The 16,456-nt window shown below is 34.5% G+C and overlaps 1 protein-coding gene across 21 annotated transcripts in view; it reads left to right on the forward strand.

The window, feature by feature from the left end:
* The window catches only part of ERC2 (ELKS/RAB6-interacting/CAST family member 2), a 523,782-nt gene that overhangs the window by 355,082 nt on the left and 152,244 nt on the right, over positions 1–16,456 (forward strand). For all 21 annotated transcript variants that reach the window (XR_010834045.1, XM_048047550.2, XM_048047548.2 and 18 more), the window contains one exon: positions 12,261–12,408. Coding sequence is in view for 20 of the 21 variants with exons in the window: in XM_048047550.2 (XP_047903507.2) it covers positions 12,261–12,408 (148 nt within the window). In the remaining variant the exon portion in view is untranslated. The remainder of the gene's footprint in view (positions 1–12,260; positions 12,409–16,456) is intronic.

Consider the following 16,456-nt stretch of genomic DNA (forward strand, 5'->3'; position numbering starts at 1 on the left):
CAGTGACTGAATGTCAGCAAGCTCTATCCAGTTCCCACCAGTACCTCAAAAGTATTTTTTTTGTCTCCTGTTAACCTGTCCCCTGCCACATGTGCTTGTAATCTGGGTGTCCGTGTGAGCTCCTGACGAGAGTCAGGAGCATTCTGCTGCGACTTCTTTCCATGCCTCAACTTGCTGGCTTAGTAGCTTCTTCAGGAAAGGTCTAGTATCCCCTCTCTCCAGGAAGATTCACCTCAATCAGTTATTTTTAACACATCCCTGAGAATACTCAAATAGGACAGATACTTTCCGACATACACCTAGCTGATATCTACATAAGGGAGAGATCTAAGTAAGGAAAGTGCTGATAGTTAAATACCAATATTGGCAAGGAAAGAGAAGCAGTTTGGTTGACCTGCCCAATTAATAGTTAATGCCATGTAGAGTATTTCAATTCTATCACTGATTGTAATAATATTAAAAAGTATCATGAAACATACTCTTGGTAATTGAACGTAGTCATATGGATTAAATCACTTAGTCATACACTTATGAAGTAAAACTTGAACTAACTCAATCTTAGCTCAAAAGCAGATGCTTTTTTGTCCTCAGTAAAAGTCCTTCAGTTTAGAGGTTTTCCCAAAGACTGTCAGAAATATTATTCAGATCAATACAGAACTTTATCCATTAGTCCTGTTAGTCTAGTGTGATATACAAGAAGTTGACTGTTTATCAAGCCTAAGCAAGCTAAAATTTGTTATGGAACTATCCTAAAATATTCAACTACAGTTATTTCTGTTGCACTGCTTTATTGTTGTTTGGCAATAGACTTTCTCTTTGATACTGTTCAGTGATGGACCTCATGCCTCTTCCATCTGCTTTGAGAAAGTCAGTATGAACTGTCTTCACTGGAAGTCAGTATGAATCATTCTAGAGCTCTATGGCTGTACATATGTGCCCTTAGTCTGAAACAAATTTTAAAATAGTTAACCCACCAAAGAAGATCAATGAACAAACTTCTTTATGTAAAGTTGAATCATATGATGGTATTCATGCTCCTGGCAGTGCTTGTGAATAGCTCCATTAGCAGGGAAGTCATATAATTAAATAACATCTTGTGGTATCCTCTCTCTTTCATTCCCAATCTTTTAAGATACTAATTAAAGAAATGTTTGTGAGCTGTCATCTAATTCCCTCTATTCTTCCTTCTGCAGTATGTTTGGCCTATGTATATTCTATGATTTCATTGTCTTTACTGATACTGATGTAACTGTTGTACTGTTGTCATATGCTATGGTTTGGGCTTGCAGTATTTTGTTAAAAATTGAGGTGTTTTTTTTTTTTTTCACTGAAGTAGAATCCTAGAGGCAGTGTTTGAATAAATGTTCTCTTACAAAAGGTTTTTAGAGACTTTTAGACTACCAAAATGTTCGTGTTTACACCAATAATTAGTGGTATTAATACTTGATTTTGTGTAGCTTGACCATAAATACATATCCAATGGTTTCCAATATAATTAAATCCTCAGAAATGATACGTACACAACAGTTATGTTTAAGATTGTTCTGTGCCTTAACATTGCCTTATCGAGTCAAAAAATAAAAAATGTTGAGTTGTAATAATCTGTAGAATTTCTTTTATCTATCAAAGTAAACTATGTAACAGCAATAAGTAATGTGTGTCTCACCTTACTAATGGTAATGATAATTCTGACTTCACAGGCTAAATTAAAATAACTAAAATATTAAATCTGTCAGCCTGGTGGGGGAAGGGTAGGTTTCAAAATTCTCAGGAGTTTCTTAGTTAAAGGCTTAACATACAGAATTGTGCTCTGAGATATAAAAGACATTTAGATGTAGAGCTTAGTGATACGGTTTAGTGGAGGACTTGTTAGTGTTAGGTCAGAGGCTGGACTAGGTGATCTTGGAGGTCTCTTCCAACCTAGATGATTCTGTGATTCTGTAATATTTGTAGCTATCTTGTAGATTATATGACAATATATCATATATCAAATATGAATTATGCACTGCCATGAGAGTGCATTTTGTTAATCCTATGTATTTCATTCTTGAAATTGCCTTCTAATATACTATAAAGCTCAAGGCATAAATTATGCCTATTAATATTGATTTCTATATGTTGTTTCAAAATAGAACTAATTATTCCTCATGTGGTTTAATGTAAATTTTAATGTGCTCTACATTTGATTTTATGAGTTTTGTTATATATTTTATTCAAAGGGCAGCTGCTTGTAACATTATGGAAATTAGAGAGAGGAGATTAAGTCAATTTTTTCAAAAGCAGACCAATTTTTTCCTTAAGTTTCTAACGTAACATAATGAAATAGAAGATTTCAGTGTCTTTTAATTTGCATCATCTGTTTGACAAAAGGATCATTTTGTTGATCAGTACTTACTGTAATTTGAAAGAAAGCCCTGCTCATTCATTAGCATAACTGTCATTTAATTTGTGATGAATGACTATTCAGAATATTTTGTCAATTTAGAATTAACAGAATACAATTAATATAAGGTAATTTTTAATTTTGTCTCTCCATCTCAATTTTATATGCCTTTGTGACTCGAATATTTTGAATTCCCTGCAATTTCATGAGAACTGTTGCAGCTTTTAATAACATTTTCCAAGCTTAAACATTTCTTTGGTAGTTGTAAGATGTTACTGAGATTTATATTCTAGAGATCAAACCATTCATCCTGCAAAGTACTTTTATCTTTGTCTTCTATAAACACAAAAACTAGTGTTGAAGGATAAGGTGGCTGACAACGACAGATTACCTATAGTTTTGTTTTCCTGTTTAACTTAGGTGGATCCTGTGTTCTGGTGTAACCTAACCCCATACATCCAGATGCCATTGTTCTTGTTCCCATCAGTACCCACCTCTGCACTATACTGTATTATGGCCATTTTAACCAAATGTTGTTTGTATTCCTATAGATAATCATATAAAGCCAAATGAACAATAGGGAGTCAATTCTGTGCAAAACCCAGAAATAATTATCATCATCTAACTTCTTCAGATGTATTTTGCAGCACTGTGAATTCTTTTTTTTTCCCTCTGTACATTTCTCATGCAGTCTGAATCTTGTTATATCTCCTCACACATGGGCAATGCTGTCAATTTGAATGAAATGATAATAGACTGGTTACTGAATCACATTTATTGATGTAATTACATCAGTGAAACTATGATGTAATTGGTTTCACCAATGTGTTTCTTTTCTGAATGGGTCTGTTTTACTTATCTGTCATTTCTGAAACATAAATCATCAAGACATCAGAAGTGCAATGTTATGGGGCTTCAAAAACTTCAGAGAATTCAAAGGGCAATCGAGTGCCTACATCTTACTGGACAAAGGATGGGCGTGAAGTTCCTTCTTTGTCTTTAAAACCTCTCTGAACATACACCTTTATATTGAATTATTTTTGTTTGATTAACAAGCAAACAAACAAAAAAACCCACCAACTGTATGCACATTCGCAATTGCTGTTAAGAGAACAAAGAAGAATATTTTAAAATTGCAAATCTGAGACAATTTACTGTTACTTGGGGATGTAGGTCTGGTGATGGGAATATTGAAACATGGAAGAAACAAATAAACACCAAACTGAGGCTTTGAGGAGGGAAACTTTAAAAAAGGGGGGGGGGGGGGGGGGGGGGGGGGGGGGGGGGGGAAGGCAGGGAATGGATATGAAAGTTGCCTTTTCAGGAAACTCCTTTGTGGTTATTCAGGATCAGGTCCTTTCTTTTCCTTCTTTCCATTTGCTCTAAGATTTCACATTAAGGAGAACTGCTTCTTCCTGGTTCTCCTTGATTCTAGCCTAATGAAGATATACATCGAACACAGGTGTAATATAGAGACTATTTTGCAGGTCTAACACAGGTGTAATATAGAGGCTTTATATTATCTGAAGACTGTCTCTCACGCCTGCCTTCAGAAGGTGGCTTCATCAGCTGGAAAATTCAAGGCTTGATATATTGAAGTTCCTTCAATAGAGGGAAAAGTGTTTGGTGGATGGGTAAGACCAGGGCTCTGGTGTTTCTGTCCCATAGTTAATGGAGCAGTCCTCTCTGCTTCTTGCTGTGTTTTGGCTGTGAAACATCTGGTTCTCTCCGCTTTACATAAGGGCACTAAGCCAAACTGAAGTGCTGTTTCATGCTGTTTTTTCCTTCTGAAAGTATTTCAAAAGGGATTGCTCTTTGAAAAGAGTGCAAAATAATTGTTCATTCAAAGGAATTAACCTATAAATTGTGTCTTTTGCAAAGCATATATGGCCATGAAATTGGAGAGACGAATTTTATGTCAGTTTCAGAAATACAATTTCAGGATAATTGCCTAAGATCAGTAGTGACTGAAGTTAAATGTGTCACACAAGTAGCTTAGACTTACAACTGTGGTATTGAATATGCAGGTTTTAAATTTCATACTTGTGATCAGTATGTTTTGTTTCTAAAGAAAAAGCTTTAAAATACTAAAAATGTTCTGAAATTTATTTTCTAAGATGCATGCACATCCATAATGGATTAACGGCATGTTTTAACAAACCATCTATTTGCTTTAGGAGTGACAGAGAGAAGCTGTTTCAAACAGGATCTCTCATCACTGTCTATCTCTAGTCACCTCCTACTGAACCTAAGGTTGAATACTGGGGGTCATGAGGGAAAGAAAACAATAATTAAAGGGAAAAAGTTGATTGAACTGCTTTTTTTTTCTCTTTCAGTACGATTAGCATGTGAGAAACTGGCTGAGTGCTCTACTGTATATCATTAGTTCAAATGTTTCTGACTTGATTTAACTTTAATGGTGACTTTTTAAATTGCATTTCTGTATTTTGTGGAGAACGGTTTAAGTAGTGAAGTCAGTAAAGTTCTTGATAGAAGATCTTGTTCCTATAAATCTTAATCTAGGAATTGATTACAATTGGACTGTTCCTAAGAACTCACCCCACCTCCCCAAAAGTTGTCATGAGTTCTTTTATTAAAGCTCAGAAAATTATTCTTAGACTAACAGAGGTGGGGAGTAAAGCAGGAGTGTTTACAGAGTTCACCTCTAAATTGACTGTGATAAGTGGCAATGCAATGTATTATGATTAGAGGTTTCTGGGAGACTCTTTAAGAAGGTTAACTGCAAGGCAGCTCTCAAAAGAAAGCATTTATCTTAGTGGTCATCCTTCAGTGTTTTATACTACTGAGAATTTTTTTGTGGGTGGTTAGAACCATTTTTTGTGTTTTATTAGCTGTGTCTTGAATACCTCCTACAAGCTGAATGACAGTTTAGGGTTATTAAATCTGTTCTTAGTACATTCTTTTATCCATAGTTAATCTTGACTAAATATATGCTAGTGAACAACCCTTTTTTCTCAGTTGTTGCCCATATTTGTTAAAGAAATTATTCCATTTGACATTTGTTTAGGCTGCAGTTTGATAAAATACTGTATACAATATACTTTTTCAGTTTGGCATTCAACAGAGTCTTTCATGGATTTATTTCTTCTCGCATTATCTTATCTTCTCTTATAGTATGCTAAAGCTTCCTTTTCATATTAAGTAATTTTTTTCACTCCAAGACAGATGCTTTCACAAATGCATACTCTGTATTGAGATCTATAAGATTGCATTTTTCGTATGTTTGGATACATTTATAGTTGAGTTGCTGTGTTATCATCTGCTTTCTCCAGTTCTAGGTGCGGTAATTCAGATTAGGCTTTCACACTACTTGCAGTGACTGCTAAAATACTTATACGTTTTTGTATTTTTATTTGTCTAAAAGGTAGGTCTTTTATCAGATTAATAGTTGGTTGATCCTCCAAGGAAAGGTATTCTGTATTTCATTATTACTGAGGAATGACCTGTGCAATACAAAGTCTTTTTTTCCTCTAATTGGTAATTTTCACAGAAACTTGATCATTCTGAAGTTTTGTATTGTTCTTTCTTAGTACAGATGTAGAAATGTAAATGTAAAAGGTCTTTCCAGTCATAGGAAGGCTAGCAAATATGTGGTATAAGTAGGTAAAGCATGGATGTTAACTCCAAGGACTGCCATCTTAAAATGAGACACAGAATAAATCAGCTTAAAACACTGAATAATTAAATAATTAGGTTGTTGGAAAGATCATGTTTTGGGGCAAGATCAACTATATCTGAGTCATTTCTAACAGACTTTTAACCAACTTGATCAGAAAGACTAAGACTGGTAGAAACCATTTTTCCCCAGCAATTTCTTCCAGTACTTAATTTCTATTAATACTTAACTTGCCATTACAATTAAGTGTTGGCATATTACCTGTTGTTCTGTGTGCAGTGGGTATGGAAAAAAATGTTCTTTTTCACTCTAGTAGAGCATTTCTTGTTCTCATTATTATATTGCCCCTCGTAGACCATTTACTGTAGTTAATTCAATGTTTTCTTGTCAGTTGTTTCTTTGACCACTTTTCTTGCTGTCCCCTGAACAGTCTATGCATTTTTCTTGGAGAAATCGTCTCCAGACTGGATTTGGTATTTCAGCTGAGATTCTTCTGAAGTCACACAGGTCAAAAGAATCACTTCTGTCTTGCAATCTCTTTCTGTTCATCATACTTCCCAGTACGATGTTTGCCTCTTTCACAACACATCATTAATAAGGAGTTCCTCCTTAGTTTTCCAGACTGCTTCTTCCATTTGTCAAGACCTTTTTATTCCTGTCTTCATGGCACTTGAAGATCCTCCCAGTCTCAAATCTCGCTGAAATGTAGTAAGCATATTTTCTAGTCCATCACCCATGTAGTTAATAAAAAAAAAAAAATCACACAGTGGAATTGAAAATTGTTTTACATGGAATCCTGCTTGCTTGGACAAATGAATTCTTGACTTTTAGAATGGGACTGTACCTTTCCGCTTTACTTTTGTGTTTTAGTATGAAATGACATGAATTATATTAAGATATTTATGCACGTTCCTTGGAACTACTCACTGGAATCTTTAGTACCTTAAACCCTGATCTCACAGCAGCAACTATTACCATCAAGAGACTTTTATATTCACTTTTTATTGAGGAGACTAGCTAGAGTTTGCTGTAGAAAAGAATGCAGTAAGACTTTGCTTAGGGAGAATTTTCATTTTTAGAGTTTTGCTTTTCCAGGGAAGAGTTCTCCCTTTCCTTCTTGTAGTGAACACCCAAATTATAGTGGAGCATAGTTAGATGGGGAATCCAGAGAATGTAAGTCAAAGGAAAATGTACAGATTAATTACCAATGCAGAGCAAATGCTGTTTGATTTACCATGGATTTTATTAATCTGAGAGTTTACCTAATTTTTCCTCGTTCAGTTAGAGTGATTTTTCTTGGTGTTAAAAGTACTATCCTGGTATTTGTATAACAAATTAGTTTGCCACAAGAGAGATGAAAAACTGCTAATAGCAAAAAGGATTACTCTTTATAAATATTACTGTTAAAGAATGTCATTTAATTCAGTGCTTTAATAAATTATTTTAGAATGTATTTTATTACCATAATTTATTAAACAATAAGGAGACATTTTGGCTGCAAATAGTGATAACATCTCTATAGAACTGTATTTGGATAGTCATTTTTTTCCCTGACACAGTAGATAATTAGGAATTATAAATTATGCTTACACTCTGAAGCACGCTAGCTGGAGAGCATATGAGACTGTATGTTGTTTTTGGTGCCAGTTCAGCTCCTGATTTTAAAAAATTTTGGCACAGAAATGCATGATGATTTTCAGTTTCTAGCAGTAATGTGGAAGTGTATTACTCACCTGAGAGATTGAGATGAAGACCTTGTCACCTGTTTACACTTTTGAATGAAGTTTGCTTCATGCTTATTACTGAGGAAGTCATTATTACCAGCTGTTTTGCTGGCATCTTAGCCTTGTTCCTAGAGGTCAGATAATCCTCTTTCAAATGTTTCCTGCAAAAGTAGTAATATTGATTTTTTTAGTGGGATCACTGGGTAGCTAAGGTAAATTTCTTCTGTTCATCAGATTTCGTTCTTCTATAGTAAATCTCAAGGATGATGACAGGTAACACGGTAGCTTTCACAGCCATGGGTAGACCTGTGTGTGATAGTAGTAAAAGAGGGATGATAATGTCAGGTCAGTCCTTACAGACTGCTTCATAAGTGCTTGGATCTCTTCATTTTTTCCATGCTAAAGAGGCATTATATTTTTTCAACCTATATCTTCCATAGGGGAACTCTACCGGGAACTCTGGTAGTAAGCTAGGCGATACAGAATTAAATGCTACTTCAGTTTGTTTATATGCCCTGTTTATATGTTTATGTTCTATATGTTATATGTTTGTATGCCCTGTCACAACCTGTGCCTCTATTTTGTACTCTGGATGTTAATAATACAAACTGCTGCATCTCTGTCTTCCCTCCATATTGAAGAATTTAATTACTAAAGATTTAAGCAACCAACATGCATCTATTGGTAAAATATACAGTTCAGTCCCACTCTGCTGAACTGTTAACCCAGATGCCTGGTTAAATGCCACTGGATTATATATTTGAGGTTATTACTGTTAAAATTATCCATGATAATAGACACAGATACTGTGCCAACATACTGCAGGAGTATGTCTGTGCAGACAGGTGCAAGCTTGCTTTGCCCACACTCTGAGTAGGCTGTATGTGAGCCAGTCCCAGTCTGGAAGTCATCAGTGTGTTGCATGGCACTATGCCCAAGTTAAAAAGCTTTGTCTCTTAAATAAATGAGGCTTTACAGCTTCTGAACTGAAGCTGACTCACATTTAGGAGGCTTCAAGAGTATGGGCAATGTGAGTTTGCATTCACCTGCCTGTCTGTGTACATGTATTCATCATTCCACATCGCAGTGGAAGAACTTAAGTACAAATCCCCATTCTTGTGTTCTTGTGTAATCTTCTCCAAACATTTGTGGTTTTATGGCCTCTGAGCTTCACATGCATTTACTGTAAAGATAAGAATTAAAATATAATGATAATAATACTACAAAGTTATGGAGGGCGTATTCAAATGTCTGTATGTGCTGGGGGTTGGATTCAAATCTTAGACCACCTCAGTGGAGCATTTACAGAGTTATTTATTTATTTATCAGGGCAGCTACTTCACATGGTTATGAATCATTATTTCCTGCAAGTGTTTGGTATGAATTGTTGTTTTGTAGAATTAAGTGTTTGGTTACATAGAAGTAAACTGCAATATTTTGCAAAGGGAAAAGTAGTTGCATACTCTTTGGGAATTATCCCATCAACCACAAGACAATTGAGAAGAAAGATTTTGTTATGTTTCAAAAAAAACTACTGTCTTAGAAAAATATTGTCGTTACTTCTGCTTGGCTTTCATAACCCCTCAATGCCATTGGTTGAGAAGAAGCACACCAGGGTCTCCAAAAGCTTATGTCTTTGGGAGCTGCAGAATCCAGAGTGCAGATTCTTCAGAGTAGACTGTCTTACTCTTCTCTTCAATGGAAGGTTTTAGCTCATCTGCTCCTTTAAAGCAGGGCTAGCATTGACAGAAGAGTTGCATAGTGTTGCACACTTGCACTGTTTTGATTACAAGAACATATGGCTATTCTGGCCAGCGATACAAAAAAGATGGATCTGAGTGCATCACGTTATCAGATATTGAAATGGTAGCAAATGCATCAGTAGTTCTGACTCTTCTTTCTCACTAGTCAGGTTTTTGTTTTCAAAGCCAGTTTCTGAAATAGTCTAAACTTTGGAGAAGTAAAAATTCAGTACACCTTCATTTAGTTTTCAAGCTGATTTAGAAATTTTATTCTGTTTGTGGCATTTTACAGCAGGACTAAAATTGGTATTACACAATTAAATGTCACTAGAAACCTCATAGATGGCAAGTATTTACCAGGAAATTTGCTTATTAGATAAGCAGGCATTTCTACATAATTTAGGATTGATTTGTGGATAACTTAAAAACCTTGTATTTTCTGTGATGTAACTTTTTTTTACTTATTTTCATCCTAAGTGTGTTGGGTTTGTAATGGTTATATCAATATTTATCTTCAGATATTAAAAAGGTATATCTTGAGACTGATAATTATGAAATAAACCAATTTATATTTTGCAGTTTACTTTATCAGAGGTATCTACTTTACAGCAATAATTACCATGAATTAAAGATTAGGACTTCGTCCCACTAGTGTTAATTGCAGACACGACAAATCTTAGTTTTACACATCCAGAAAACCAGAAGAATGCTGTGAAGAAACGTTTTTTTAAAGAAAAAGACGTTCCGAACAGCAATAAAATCGTTGTTTGATGCAAGATTAAAATACATAAATAAATAAACTGTTTGTTGATGCAAACTGTTAGAGCACTGTCAAAACATCTGAATAATCTTTATTTGTGATTTTAATATGTACTAAATATGTGCTATCTCTTTGGCTTTAAAGTCACAGAAAACCTATTGCCAACCCCCTTCTGTCAGAGAGCTTATGTTATAATTACTACCCCCCCCCCCAAAAAAAAAAAAAAAAGCATCTTCTGAGGCTGGGCACATTTCTAAAACAGAAAAGTAGAGACATTTTAATACAAAATACTGCAGAGAAAAAAGTTAATTTGTTACATTTTTCTTTCTGTTTGAGCCAGATGCTAAGAAGAGGGCATTTTTAGATTTTATACAGTGCATAAATTCTCTGCTTCTTGTACGAGGAGAGGAATAGTTGAGAACAGTAGCGAATCAGCTTTCTTTTATTTCAGTGCATTAAAAAATTAAGATTTTAATTAAAATATTATGGAATTGACATCTTATTTGAGCACAAAACATGAAAAATATTACAGTGTGGTACAAATAACCATGCAGCGTGTTTTATTTTTTATTTTGAGGCTTTTGGGAAACAATATACCTACGTTTAATTTCAGATTAGCATTATAGACTTATGACTCCATCTTTTTTTTTCTTTAATACCTGTTATTTAGACTAATAAATAGCTATTATTTAAATCAAAACTGTTGGAGACTCATGGCATCCTCTTTTAAACATCATTTAACTGTGATTAGAATGAAGAAGACAGAATAATAAATGAGAGTATTTAAGTGTATGAATAAAATGCAACTGTTTATCTAAAATTGAGCCATGTCTCATAACTTTGAGAGTAAAATAAATGGGCTGTTTTCCTTTGACTCCATCAGAAATATTGTCCTTTAAATATTTACATTAATACATTAGGAACTTTGAAATAAAATGAAATAGCTTTCTTGACATTGTTGCTGGCAAGCAGAAGGAGTGTGAGAATTCCAAAGTTTTAGCTCACCTTGGCTATATGAAGTTCATAAGCCATATTCATACATTTATTAGCAGTTGGAGCCTAAGGTTAATTTATGGCTCATTTATCCGTGTTTATTTTTTAATGATTGATCTTATGTAGTTCTGGAAAAAGGCATAGGCCATAACATATTATGTAGTAAAACCTATTAAGTAGTATATGCTTTTTCTTGGCTGATAAGTCATAGTCTGTCATTGAATACATTGCAGAAAGTGAGTATATTTCATTTATTTGAGAAAATAAGGGACAGATTATGTCATTACCAACATGAGCATTTTAGAGTATAAGAAATAGTAAGATACTCCAAGATCTGTGCTTCCAAACAGCATGTTGTAAAAATTACTTCTGTCATATGTCCTCACAAACTATTTACGATGTGACCCTGCTAGCTTCTATGTAATTCTATATGTTTCTGAGTGCTGTAAGTTTCTGTTTGCTGTATGGTGATTGAGGTCAAAATTCCAAAGGAAAAGATTCTTTGTGAACTGTTAGATCAAGGAACTGTTTTTCTAGATGTTATATTTACTTCTAGAATTATAGTTTCATGGTGACACAATGAATAACCATAAATTCACAGGAAAACATTTACGTAAATGTGAGGAAGATATCCAGAGATTTCTATACTGAGGCCTCTAGGGTACTGAATATACAAGACAAAATAAAAATAAGCTTTATTTATATCACTTTCCTTTTTATGATTCAGTCTTTATGATTGGAATAATTCATAAGATTTATGTAGGGTGTTTTATAATTCAGGAACATAAATTAAAAAAAAAATAATACAAAAAAATTTTAAGAACAAGTTAATTCACAGAAATATTAATTATCATGTTATAGTAAGGATAAACACTAAGATAAATGTTTTAAGAAATATTTGCTATATAAAGAGTGTTCAGAAATTACTTGATTGTTTTTCCATTGGTTAAAAGAAACATCTCACTTAGCATTTTTATTCTATTTTATTAAGAATATAAAATTTTTTATTTTATTTTATCAGACAGGAAGCCCTGCTTGCTGCAATTAGTGAAAAAGATGCAAACATTGCCTTGCTTGAACTGTCCGCTTCAAAGAAAAAGAAGACTCAAGAGGAAGTAATGGCTCTTAAAAGAGAGAAGGACAGATTAGTGCATCAGTTAAAACAGCAGGTGGGTAGACATTTATTTGCATACTTTTATGGCAACTGAAAATTGGCATTATTTTCATTTGTTCTATTTTATTCTAATCTTGTATTGAAAGTCTTCAAGCCAGGTCTGACATGTGACAGCTGTTGTGAAAGGTAGGAGGTGTTCAATGTAAATGCTTCAGTATTGCTTCTCTTTGGTTGCTAAGTATTTAGCTGCATGTTTGGCTCATGTTATACGCAGCCCAGTACACTTCCTGTTTTCCCTTCTCATATAGCTTCCAACTGTCATCATTATGTGTGACAGAGGAGAGCAGATGCTCTTCACAGTAAAGCAAGATCTGTCCCCTGTTGACTCTTTCTAACCTTTTTTCTGCACAGTTATTTGCTTATCTCTTGTAAAATAGTTGTGTCTTCAGAAGGCTTCTGGCTTTCTGAGAGATTATCTGGAAATCATAGTTATCCTTAAAATAAATTCCAGAAGAAGTAAAAATCCCCCTGTCTTTAATGCTATAAGTCATTTGAGGTTTTAATAAAAAATCATGTAGTTACACACTAGACACGAGCAAATTTAATTTGTGTTCTGTTTTATTAATGAAGAAAATAACCATACTAGACACAGTAAACATGTAAAACACAGGATGTGCATCTCTTATCTGTCTAATTAAATGTTTAAAACTGCACCATGTGCCATGGCTACTTCCTCTGTTTTTTAAAAACTAATATTCATTGCCAGTAGAGGTACTGTAGGTACAGTAGGACAAGCAACAGGACAAAGGATGTTCAGATGAGATGCCCTAGGTACTAAAGACCTGTTTTGTGTGTTGTGAATGTTGTTAAACACCTTTTCTCTTTCAGAATATGTGAAAAGGGTGAGAAATATGTTTTAAGAACTTTTCTAAAGGTTTTGTAGTGGTTGTTTTCCTTTGTGTGACATTAGAGAATGTATTGCTTGAGGAGGAGGAGAGAATACCATCAGCAAAATCATTCTGGTTTCCTTAGTCTCTCAAGTTAACCACACTGCTGTCAGGCAACGTGCCACTTCACAAATGAGCATGCCACATTAATAATGTATAGTCATAATAACATATAGTTGACTGCATAGTCAATGTTATGATCCTTTCTGAATCATACATTACATTCTGTAGAACTTCATGGACTCAGTAACAGAAAGTCAGCGAAAACCCTTCCTGCTACGCTAACTTCCCAATATCTCTGACATCATACCTATAATCATTGTAGCTTTTTCCCACAGGTCTATAAAAATAGGAAACAGCCCTCGAGCATGAATTTATCATCCCCTTATGATACTGACTTCATTACAGACATTTCAGCCAAGTACCTATGTTTCAGCTGTGATGCATTTATGTCACAGATCAGTCAGCTGTCCAGGAGGTATTTCATCAGTTTAGCAGAAGATGTTGGATTCCAAATAACTTCATTACTGATGAGTAAGCAAATATTCCACTTTGCCATTTTCCATGATACCTGTCAAATATTTTTTTAAATGTTCATGAGATATGTGGGAAGACTCTGTGTCGCTGTTTTACTTTTAAAAAAAAAAAAAACCTTTAAGGTATTGCTGAGAAGTGTTCATAACATTCATGACTTTCTTTGACTAAAGTATAGGAATTGCAGAAGAGGATTGCTAGAGAGGCATTGTGTTGTATAACTTCAGTTAGAATTGTAACCAAATACTTCAAATACCTCCATTATTTATAGTGATAAAGATCTTCAGTAAAGCTATTTAACTAGATTAAATTGATGCCAAAATAATCTCTTTTATCTCAGACACCACACATGCAAAAAAAAAAAAAAAAAAGAGGAGAAGAAGAGAGACATCAGAAACAGGAACAGGAATGTGGTTTAACTAGGTCACCGCTTTATTACACTTAAGAATTATCTGATAATAGAGGTTGTAGAGATCATTCATACTTCTTTAATCCCTTTGGGGAGAATCACTGTCAAGCCCCACAGATTTCACATGTGCATCCAAGAACAAGGCTTCTTCCTTGCTATGACTGTGCTGTGGGGAAAAGTGGCAGATTTCATGCTGTGTGATATATCCACCCTGTTTCTCAGTGAAAAGTTTCTTTGAGAGATGACATTTCCTAGTCTATTTCTGATTCTCTTTTGTTAAAGAACTAGAACTCTAGTGAATGATCAACTGCCAGATTAAACTTTTTTTTTTTATGGCCTTATTTGTCCCCTCACCTATTTCCAAAGCTGTTGTACTACTGAAAGAAAAATGGAAAAAAACACAGAAAACCCTACCCTTTTCCAGCCCGTTGTGGTCATGGGAGATATTTGTAATTATTAGGAGATGACTCACTAGATAACCCTAAACATAACGCCCTCAAATCTACACCTGTTCTAAACTCTAGGGGGAACTTTTGCTTAGAGAGGCCAAGTAAAATGGTGAGTAGTGAAAAAAAAAATCTATATTCCCTTCCTGTATATCCATAATACCAAATGCATTTGTGATGAATCTACCTATCCAGTCAAGCAGGAATCTATCTATTCATATGTACAGGAGGCTGAGAATTTATCAAGGCAGCAGGGCAAAGGATAAAAAATGCAGACCTCAAAGAATCCAAGGAATTTCTCTTTAAGTTTCTCCTTTTCATGTTGCTCCTCACAAAAGTTCTCTGTCTTTCAATTAGTGAAGGTAAACCTAGGCTGCATATGAAGCATAGTGGCTAAAGGTCTTGTTAGCAAAGCTGCAGTAAGAGTAGGATTTTCCTCTTCCACAAAGGCATCAGCTGATAAGAATTGCAGACAGAATACTTCTTTCCTCCTTCAAATTTCTTTAGTATCTGCAATTCATACATTTATTCTGATATTTACTACAGAAAATCCCGTTTTTGATTTGCACATCAAATAATGAATCTCCTGAACATAAAAAAAATACTGATATATGTTATATGTTGCTCCAAAATTGCTACTCTTCCAGGTACATCAATTTTAAGACACTTCATTAAATGTAAGAATATTTTCTACCGTGTTTCAGGAGAAAGATGTTTTTCTCTATCTGTTTTTCTGCCTTAATTTTACAATCCTGTGCAACTTCTTTCTAATGTTTTCAAAATTTTGCTGAGATGAAGTCTGGTTCTGAAGAGAACTCCACTTCACTGCTGTATTAGAGTTAGAACAGCAGTTGTTACAGTGGCAAGCAGCAGCTAATACAGATTGTCTTAAATTATGTAGACAAGCTACTGGGAAATCACTTTTAATTATTTTAGAGTGCTAACTAAAGTTAGAAATTTGCTTGTAACATAATGTCACCCTGAGTGGAAATATACACACACAGTTGTGGATGTCAATAAAACTCCGATTGAAGAAATGTGCTAGAGTTTCTTTAGAAATTCTTGTAACATTTTCCTTTCTATACTACAAAATTAATTTGGTCATGCTGCAATTGACATTCTAATTGCATCTTCTGTCATCTTTATGTCCTGCATCTCTCCCAAGAATATCTCGTTCTTCAAGGAGTTGCAATTTTAGCAAAGAAGCGATAATTTGAAATTAAGTTTCAGCGAGGATCATATTTACCATTTGAAATAGAAAATATTACTTCAATCAAGTTTTACTTCATGATCTTTATAGGCTGGTAAATCACTTTGGCCTAAATAGGCGGAAACATCAACCTTCCTGCTGCATCATCGTGTATCTGACAGTTTGGTTAATTTTATTATTTTCTTTGCAATTTGGGGAGTTTTCTTCTGTCTTAGAAACTCTTTTGAGTCTCTGTTTCTGCTGCTGTCTCTTTCAGTGGCATCCCAGACTTTGTCACATACTTGATAAACTCCAAATCCTTAAGTCTAGACATTTCAAATGATGCTGTAGTGTGAATCATTACAAGGGATAATATCTAGAAATGCTCCGAGTCTTAGGAGTTTGTTGTTGAAGGGATGACCTCAGTGTGTCTTTAGAAACTCCATGGTAGTATCACTGTAGCCTGGAAACTCCTCTGCTGTTGATGTGCAGAAGTACAGAAGACCTTTTTCTGAAAGAGCTCCAAAGACTGTTTCATGAGAGAAAGGGAAGGAGAGGTGTGTTTGAGACTTTTATCA

This window comes from Anser cygnoides, chromosome 10, assembly GCF_040182565.1.
Source record: "Anser cygnoides isolate HZ-2024a breed goose chromosome 10, Taihu_goose_T2T_genome, whole genome shotgun sequence".
NCBI lineage: Eukaryota > Metazoa > Chordata > Aves > Anseriformes > Anatidae > Anser > Anser cygnoides.